The 10,071-nt window shown below is 40.2% G+C and overlaps 1 protein-coding gene across 1 annotated transcript in view; it reads left to right on the top strand.

The window, feature by feature from the left end:
- Nucleotides 1–1,230: 1,230 nt before the first annotated feature.
- Nucleotides 1,231–10,071, top strand: part of CACNA1A (calcium voltage-gated channel subunit alpha1 A) — a 269,796-nt gene continuing 260,955 nt past the window's right edge. Inside the window, exon 1 of the mRNA XM_063292909.1 lies at nucleotides 1,231–1,575. Within this exon, the coding sequence (XP_063148979.1) occupies nucleotides 1,283–1,575 (293 nt within the window). The 5' untranslated portion in view covers nucleotides 1,231–1,282. The remainder of the gene's footprint in view (nucleotides 1,576–10,071) is intronic.

Below are 10,071 nucleotides of genomic sequence, written 5' to 3'. Positions count from 1 at the left end.
GGAGGAGGAGGAGGAGGAGGAGGAGGAGGAGGAGGAATAATACAGGGCAGAAAAAAAATACTAGACATTGCAGCAACCAGGGAACCTTATGAGTAGATGGTGGATGGAAACAACTTCTCTTCTCTCCTTCATTTTTGGATTTTACAGGATTTCTTTGCTGCATTCAGCTCCAAGATGAAGCAAAACTGACACACAGAGAGAAAATTATACACGCAGTCACACCGGGTGAAAAAAAGAGAAAGCAGAGGCTGCTGGATAGCACGGGGGGGAGGAATATCCTACAGCTTCAACCGCTTAAGGGGAGCCCAAACCCCTTTTACCTTCAGACCTTGGACAGTGCTGAAGATAGCAGGATGGAGCTAAAGTGAAAACAAACCTTGGGAGGGGGGGGGCTTTTATTTTGGTTTTAGATTTTTTGTTTTGATTTGATTTTTGTTTTGGTGTGTGTATTTGCAAGTTATTTCTGCCTTTCTTTTTTGTACAATTATCATTGGGGGGGGTTTTTCACCAGTGCATTGTTTTGTGAGATGGAAAGGCAAGTACAGTACTGATTTCGTAAATCTGATAGAAAGATATATTTTATATCTTTTTTTCTTTTTTGTGAGTGCAGATATTTGCCAAGCTGCTCGGTATAAAGGAAGCCTGCATTTTTCTCACTAAATTGAACTGAAGTATCTGGTCTGTGTGAGGCTAATTTTGATGGTGTCTTTTTATTTTTTATTTTTATTTCAATTTGTTTCCCCTTGAGCTTTGAAAACAGGAGTAGGAATGAGGAATTGGTGCATTCGTTTTCTTTAATTGTATTTTTCTTTCCTTGGTAGGGAGGAGGTACTGCTGTCACTACATTTAATTTGTCATCCCCCCTCTTTTCCTCCTCCCAAAGGCAATGTCTTTTTTTAATTGAAATATTTTTGATTGAGGGTGCATTGAATCTTTTTCACTGCAATTTGTTTTAGGAGCAGTTTGCTGCATTTTTCCCTACTAACTGCAACCTAATATTTGGAGTTATTTTTTTTCTTCTTGGGGTGTGTCCCCCCTCCCCAGTTGCAGTCATTTAGCTAGAGGTGGGGAGAATTTGTACATCATTTCCATCCTACATTGGGAGGTGCGAGTGACCATGTCCAGGACCTCTGCTGCTTTCCTTGGTTGTGCTCCTGCCTGAGTGCCCCCTCCCTCTGCTGCAAGCTCCCCAGCAGCATCGACAGCAGCCGATGGGATGTGATGAGCTTCTCTCCAGCAACATCCTCAGCAGCATAACCCCCGGCCCTTTGCTCTTTGCAGGATGGCTCGGTTTGGAGATGAGGTGCCAGCCCGCTATGGGGCAGGAGGTTCAGGGGGAGCTGGCTCTGGAACAGCAGGCGGCGGAGGTGGCCGGGGTGCTGGGGGCGTTCGGCAAGGTGGTCCCCCAGGGGCCCAGAGGATATACAAACAGTCGATGGCCCAGCGAGCCCGCACCATGGCACTCTACAACCCCATTCCTGTTCGGCAGAACTGTCTGACTGTCAACCGCTCCCTCTTCCTCTTCAGCGAAGACAACGTGGTGAGGAAATACGCCAAAAAGATCACCGAATGGCCATATCCTTTCTATTGGGGGGGGGAGGCTGTCCAGCACCAGTTCTTAGGCCGCAGTAATTACTTACACTTGAGGAAGGGCAATAGCAAACACTGTCCTGCATGCTTGATCCTGCCTCTGCATGAAGCCCCACCAGCACATCCTCCACCCCAAGCATTCCTAGTCAACCACTGCATGTCCATATCATCTGTTTATCACATCTGTATCACTTCTGTGTGCATCCCCTCCCCCCATCAACTTATTTCTGCCAAGGCTCTTTTTTTCTTTCAACCAGATTTATTAAACTGATCCTATCAGCTCTACTGCTGAGCGCATCCCTTTTCTGATCCTGGGAGATGTAGTGCTTTATTGGGAGATGCTTTTTTCTTTTGTCCACATGTCTTTCTGCTTGCATTATCACTCTTTAATGTGTACATCGTCTTACGTATCTGCTTCTTCCTACATGCAGCCTCTCCCTGTGAAGAGATTCTGAGCCTCTCACTAACCCAAGCATCAGTTACTTTCTTTATTTCCTTCTCTCCTTGCTTTATCTCTGAAACCTGTTAAAAGCTACCACTTCAGAACAGTTCTTTCCTTACCATGGAAAGGGTGGAGATGGTGCAATGGGGGGAAGACAGGACAGGTAGCATCGGCTTTTATTTATTTATTTCCTGTAGCTCAGTGCTTTTAGAGGCTGCCCCTTTTCCCCTTCTCGAGACAAAGGGGCTTGTAGGCCTAGAACCTTCATGGGCAGTGAGTAGTTAGTGTGGCTCCCAAAGATACGTTATGTTACGATACGGGGAGTAAGACTCCCCAGCTCTATTGCACAGATAATCATGGCCTTGTCAGACAGTATGGATCAAGAATCAGCCTAACTTAATCTTTAGAAGAGACACATGGTGAGAAATGGGTAGCCAAATGGGCCACCCTATTTGTTCTACAGGGCCACCAAGAAGTGTCCCAAGTTATTAATATGCATATAATCCAGGAGCAGGTGGCCTGAGAACTTGAGATCCTAGAAGATAATTAATATTTTCAGGGAGGTGGGGAGAGAGAGATGAGCATTGCTAATTGTGGGAGGGGGTCTTTTCAGGCTTCTTGTTTCCTCTGATATGGAAGAAAATGCGAGATTCTCTGCCTCTACATCCATCACTCCAAGTTGGTATGTAAATATTTTATTTTCTTTAATCTATATAACTACTTTGTACGTTGACAAGAAACCATATGCGGCTGTAATATTTAATTAGTTACTTTTGTGGATCTTCAGGTTTGCATATACTCTAAACCTATTTTATTATGATGAAAAAAACTTAGTGTCCACTAATGCTTAGGTGTAAAATATTGTTTTCATCCTCTGAGAAGCAGAAGTTATTTTTTGGTGTTCTTTAGTGCAGGTTGAAATGTGTGGCACTCATTTTAGGGAAATACTGTATTCTGAGATAGCAATGTTGCATGTTTATGGAGAAAATATTCTTGTGTTGGCCACTGCTTATTTTGTAGTTTTAATAAAGGACTATGTGCAGTTTTGTTATCAATTTAAGGGAAGACATTTATATTTTGTTTACAGAAAGGTGACACTAGAACATATCTCTTGAAATTAGTGGTATAAATGTAAGTATAATAACAATCAGATTTTATTGCTAGTTCCTTTTAAAAGGAAAGATTTTGCACTTTAAAAAAATTGCACATGGTTGAGTTAGCTCATCACCTTAGAAAAACAGATTACTGAGCATATCTTTGAAGTCAATAAAATAGATGCTGAAGAAACTGATTGAGATAGAAGTATAGGCAGAAGGATGGAAAATCTATTAAATTTCTTTCATTGTAATTATTCATGGAGCCTAAGAATCTTTTGAAGACATGAGTTATTTGTGTATAATGTTTCTCATGGATGTACAAAACTATTTTTGTGTTTTGGTAGGAGTGATGCAATAAAATTTGAGAGATGGGAAGTAATCACAACCAGGTTGATCCTGTGAATGGAGTGCTGGGATTTACACAAGTTGTAATCTCAGCTCAGTCACAAGTTATATATTTAGAGTTTTCTTTCTAAATGTAAAATGACAATAATCATGAAAAACTCATAGGAATAGAAGAAGCTGTTTCAGTGCTAGACAGACAATTTAGCTTAGTAGTATCAACATTGACTGGGAGTAATTATCAAAGGTTTCCAGATAATTTTTTCTGTTCCACCTAAAGATGCCAGAAATTAAATTTCCGCTATGGTTCAACAAGAATAAATGAGTTAAGGATTCTAATGCTGTTCACACAATAAAATGCTATAGTCGTTGGCCATGTTGGGTCTTGGTGGGCACATGGTTTAATGTATAAAATGCTCAATTCCCAGGACTCTCTTCATCATCCTTTTCCCCCCACAGTGTTACTTCAGTGTTTCAGTGTTCTTTTCTTACATACCTTCCCGGTATTCCATCATATTTAACAGAGAGGCCAACCATGCATGCCACATACAGTCCACCAGAAATGTAGTCTTCATTTCTAGTCAAAGGATAAAAAAAAGACATAAAATGTATTTTTGCGATTGACTAATTTTTGTAGCAATATCACTTGGCCTTTGAGAGAGAGTAAAGTGATCCGTTAGCCTGTCCCCAGATTCCTTCTCAGAGTAATTCTCCAGTAAAACTAGTTGCAGTAGGACTCCAGAAAGGCTAGAAAAGTGACTTAAAAGATGGCTATGCAAATAAAGGTGTGGAATATAGAATTGCTGTTTCATATCTGAATGATTTTCGTTATATTCTTAGATATAAGAATTTAAATAGTCTATCTGACACAAGTTTGAGGAGTCAAACCAACAGAGGTAAATGTAGTCCTCAGCATTAATAAGTGATATTCTTTTCTATAGGAAACTAAGACAGTAATATGGAGATAATATTTGAGGAATATTGAACCTTCCCAAGCACTGCATGACTCTTTGTGCAGAGGAGTATTATTCTGTTTCTTCTTCCTGAAAGCAGATCTGGAGCAGTGAGAGACTGACATCTTTTCTCCTTCCTGTAAAATCTAGAGTTGAGTTCAACAGTGAGGAAGAGGAGGAATGTAGAATATTTTCCTATTTGGCTGGAATATTGTATATTTCAGTTTTTAAAACAATTCTCAAACTCTACAAAGCAAAATAGTAATAAAAACAAACTTATATAGCATTTCTTATATAAAAGAACTGACATCAGAATTAACACTTGGGGAAAAAAAGATTTAAACTGTTAAAATAAATGATAAAATGCCGTCCTAAATAAAATAATTTCGAATGTTTGCCACAAAATAGTAGCTGCCTGCTATTTCTCCTGATCTCCCTTCCGTTTCATGAATGCTGCTTCCAGGCTGGAGTGTATACTGGAGTGTTTATGTGTATAGTATAGTCACAACACAGTAAACCATAGTTTGTTTAATTGTAATTTAATGAATCAATCACAATGGCTGGGCTTGTACCACACACTGAGTCAAAATAAAACAATCATATTTGGACTTAGTGCGATGTTTGAAATTTGAAATAGATGTAAAGTTGGGGAAGCAGTATGCAGTTAGAAGAAACAGATTGGAACCAGGTTTAGAAAAGAAGTCCTTATCTATGCCTTCGGCAGTGGCATCAATAAGGATAGTAGAAGGAGGATAAAAAACTGTAGGAGCTTAATAAATGTGACTGAAGAAAGTACTGAACTCTCCCTTCTGTCCCCAGCTCCCAACTGATGGTCTTCACCTAATTACTATTAACAGAGACATAGACTCATATATAGCTTTTGAATTTTATGTTCCAACAGGGAGTAAAAGTTGGTAATGGAGGAGAGGGAAGACTGATTAGTACTACAAAAATGGTTGTCTGTAGCCTGCCAAGCTTGTTTATTCTGGGTTCTGCCTTGTCAAACCCTATCTGTGATTTTTTGCAGTATGTGAGCCAACATTCTATCCTGGATTTTTGCATGTTTTTTTATTAGGTATATTAGCATTCCCCAGTTTTGTGTCATTCTGATAACTTGATTCACAGCTTTCTTCATCTTCATCCAACAGGGTCCTTAATTGGTTTGGGTGATTTGAGTTGTTGTCCAACATATCTGTCAGTTTAGGAAAGGCTTATGCACATTGATTCTATTTCACAAACTCCATACATTTGGAAAAATAATATACAGTACTGCATCTGCAGATACAAATGAGGTAAGAGTAGCAAGTGGGATAAAGGGTTTTTTTCTGCCACATGCTTTACGTTAAGACCTTCGACTCATGGAGGAAAAGAAAAGTGATAGGAATTTTAGTTGCTTGTGTCACTGCCAGTAGGTAGAAAATGGGATAAGTCTATGGCTTCTAGTTGCTCCCATCCTATCCCAAATCACATACTGAATTAGTTCACACAGTATGGTAAATCACGGTTTGTTTAACCATAGCTTATTGAATAAACCGTTAGCTGCATCCACCCATCAGGCCAAGTCATCAACAATAGTTTATAAACCACAACGACTAGGTTTTTGTCCTAACATGCGAAGTCAAGATTTCATAACCATGGCTTGTTGAATAAGACATAATTGGCTGGGTTTGTACAACATGCTGAGATTTTAGCCGTGGTTTACACACTATAATTACTAGATTATCACAGTGAGTTAAGACCAAACCAGACAAGCCACATTTTTGTTTCACATGGCCTCTTTCCTAAAACCTAGATGGTATTACATCTCCAACTGTCTGTATCTTTTATGTTGTGCAAAATGAATGATCCTGCCAATTTCTGGAACTAGAGAACCATGAAATTTCAGACTCCTGGGGAGTTTCTCTAGGATCCTTCATAAACCTGGCAAGTAGTAACAATTTTTGATTTATGCTAACTTTAGGGGTAGAAGTGGGATGCAGTTTGGATATCCTTGAGGAAGAAGCTGTAAGAAGGTAAGTGTGAATAAGTCATGCTTTTCCTTCTCAGTTTCTAAAAAGTAGAGATGCATATAAGTCTCACCTCACCCAAAAACTAATTCCCCTGTAACTTTTGCTTTCAAGAGTTGCATTTCCTCAAGAGAATCTGTTCAGACCACTTGAAAATAGCAGACAAAACTGAAACAAGTGGTGGGTAGGCCCAGAACCAAAACTGAATCTTTCCACACTCCTTTCTCTTGGTTTTTTTTTTCCTTCTTGGTTTGTTCCCCCCAGCAGTAAGCTGCTGGGGGAAGTAATTGTTCCATCTGTTTGGAGTACCACATCCAGTTCAGGGCACCACAGTTTAAAAAGGCGAGTAACGAATTGGAGCAAGTTCAGAGGTAGGCTACCAAAATGATGAAGGGTCTAGAAATCAAACCCCATAAGAAATGTTTAAAGTATCTGGGTGTGTTTATCCTACAGAAAAGATGACCAAAGGGAAGTATGATACCAGTCTTCAAATATCTGAAGGGTGTCACACAGAAGAGGGGGTAGACTTCTGTATTGCCCCAAATAGAACCAATGGATTAAAACAACAAGCAGATCCAGGCTAGACATCAGGAGGAATGTGACTGTATGAGCTGTTAGCCAACAGAATGGGCTACCTCATTACATAGTGAATTCTCCTTCACCAGGTGTGTTCAAACAAACAGAGGTTGAATGCTCATCTGTCATAGATGCTGCAGTGGATCCTGCACTGAGCAGGGGGTTGTATTAGATTTCCTCTATGGTCCCTTCCAATTCTATGGTTTTAGAAGGGACAAAAGGGTCTAAGCAGAGTTCTGAATTTATTGCTTCCAAAGAGCATTTGAAATTAGATCATGAAATTTATGCAATTAGGTCAAGAGCCACATATGGTCTTAGAGTCATAAGTTGCTCACATCAGTAGAGGATAAATGTATGCTTCCACCTTTTATAAACTTAAAAAGGAGTAGGAAAATGAAATGAAATTTATTCACACTTCCTCTAATCTGACTTGTAGAGGCCCAATATTTAATTCTATGGCCTTGTTTACTGCAGTTACTACATTCAGGCTCAAAACAATAAAGGTTTTCCTCTGCTCAAGCCTTATTGTGCTCATGTGATGATCCTGCTTGATTCAAAAGAGCTTTTGTGAAGAACTTCCTAATAAATTTAACCCATTTTGGCAAATGTGAAGCAGTCTCTAATATTGCTATGACGATTTAATGTTTCTAAGAATGCAGCTTATACAACGTTGTTAGAATTGGCTTATTAGTGTACTAATAGAAATTAAATACACTAATGCAACAGGTATAAAATTGAAGATGTTAGTACTGATAGGTACCACTGAATGGACAGTGTGAACTTTTTATAGACAAGTGTCCACAAATAAAGAACTAACTTTGTTGTTTATTCGTTCAGTCGCTTCCGACTCTTCGTGACTTCATGGACCAGCCCACGCCAGAGCTTCCTGTCGGTCGTCAACACCCCCAGCTACCCCAGGGACGAGTCTGTCACCTCTAGAATATCATCTATCCATCTTGCCCTTGGTCGGCCCCTCTTCCTTTTGCCTTCCACTCTCCCTAGCATCAGCATCTTCTCCAGGGTGTCCTGTCTTCTCATTATGTGGCCAAAGTATTTCAGTTTTGCCTTTAATATCATTCCCTCAAGTGAGCAGTCTGGCTTGATTTCCTGGAGGATGGACTGGTTTGATCTTCCTGCAGTCCAAGGCACTCTCAGAATTTTCCTCCAGCACCACAGTTCCAAAGCATCTATCTTCCTTCTCTCAGCCTTCCTTACGGTCCAGCTCTTGCAGCCATATGTTACTACGGGGAACACCATTGCTTTAACTATGCAGACCTTTGTTGTCAGTGTGATGTCTCTGCTCTTAACTATTTTATCGAGATTTGTCATTGCTCTTCTCCCAAAGATTAAACATCTTCTGATTTCCTGGCTGCAGTCAGCATCTGCAGTAATCTTCGCACCTAGAAATACAAAGTCTTTCACTGCTTCTACATTTTCTCCCTCTATTTGCCAGTTATCAATCAAGCTGGTTGCCATAATCTTGGTTTTTCTGAGGTTTACCTGCAGGCCAGCTTTTGCACTTTCTTCTTTCACCTTCATCATAAGGCTCCTCAGTTCCTCTTCGCTTTCAGCCATCAAAGTGGTATCATCTGCATATCTGAGATTATTAATGTTTCTTCCAGCGATTTTAAGTCCAGCTTAGATTCCTCAAGCCCAGCACGTCTCATGATGTGTTCTGCGTACAAGTTGAATAGGTAGGGTGAGAGTATACAACCCTGCCATACACCTTTCCCAATCTTAAACCAGTCCGTTGTTCCATGGTCTGTTCTTACCGTTGCTACTTGGTCATTATACAGATTCCTCAGGAGGAAGACAAGATGACTTGGTATCCTCATACCACTAAGAACTTGCCACAATTTGTTATGGTCCACACAGTCAAAGAATAGTCAATAAAACAGAAATAGATGTTTTTCTGAAACTCCCTGGCTTTTTCCATTATCCAGCGGATATTGGCAATTTGGTCCCTAGTTCCTCTGCCTTTTCTAAACCCAGCTTGTACATCTGGCAATTCTCGCTCCATGAATTGCTGAAGTCTACCTTGCAGGATCTTGAGCATTACCTTACTGGCATGTGAAATAAGTGCCACTGTTCAATAGTTCGAACATTCTTTAGTGTTTCCCTTTTTTGGTATGGGGATATAAGTTGATTTTTTCCAATCTGATGGCCATTCCTGTGTTTTCCAAATTTGCTGGCATATAGCATGCATTACCTTGACAGCATCATTTTGCAAGATTTTGAACAATTCAGCTGGGATACTGTCGTCTCCTGCTGCCTTGTTGTTAGCAATGCTTCTTAAGGCCCATTCAACCTCACACCGTCAAAGCTATCCCTGATATTGTTATCCTTCCTATACAGGTCTTCCGTATATTCTTGCCATCTTTTCTTGATCTCTTCTTTTTCTGTTAGATCCTTACCATCTTTTCTTTTGATCATACCCATTTTGGCCTAGAATTTACCTCCAATGTTCCTAATTTTCTGGAAGAGGTCTCTTGTCCTTCCTATTCTATTGTCTTCTTCCACTTCTGCGCATTGCTTGTTTAAAAATAATTCCTTATCTCTTCTGGCTATCCTCTGGAATTTTGCATTTAATTGGACATATCTCCCCCTATCACCATTGCCTTTTGCTTTCCTTCTTTCTTGGGCTACTTCTAGTGTCTCAGCAGACAGCCATTTTGCCTTCTTGGTTTTCTCTTTCTTTGGGATGTATTTTGTTGCCGCCTCCTGAACAATGTTGCGAACGTCTGTCCATAGTTCTTCCGGGACCCTATCTACTAAGTCCAGTCCCTTAAATTGATTCTTCACCTCCACTGCATATTCCTGAGGAATATTAGTGAGCTCATATCTAGCTGATCTGTGGGTCTTCCCTAATCTCTTTAGTCTGATCATAAATTGTGCAAGAAGAAGTTCGTGATCTGAACTACAGTCAGCTCCAGGTCTTGTTTTTACCGACTGTATAGATGTCCGCCACCTTTGGCTGCAAAGGATGTAGTCAATCTGATTTCGGTGTTGTCCGCCTGGTGAAGTCCATGTATAAAGCTGTCTCTTAGGTTGTTGAAAGAGAGTGT

This window comes from Candoia aspera, chromosome 2 (assembly GCF_035149785.1).
Source record: "Candoia aspera isolate rCanAsp1 chromosome 2, rCanAsp1.hap2, whole genome shotgun sequence".
Lineage (NCBI taxonomy): Eukaryota > Metazoa > Chordata > Lepidosauria > Squamata > Boidae > Candoia > Candoia aspera.
This window is presented reverse-complemented; position numbering and strand designations above follow the sequence as displayed.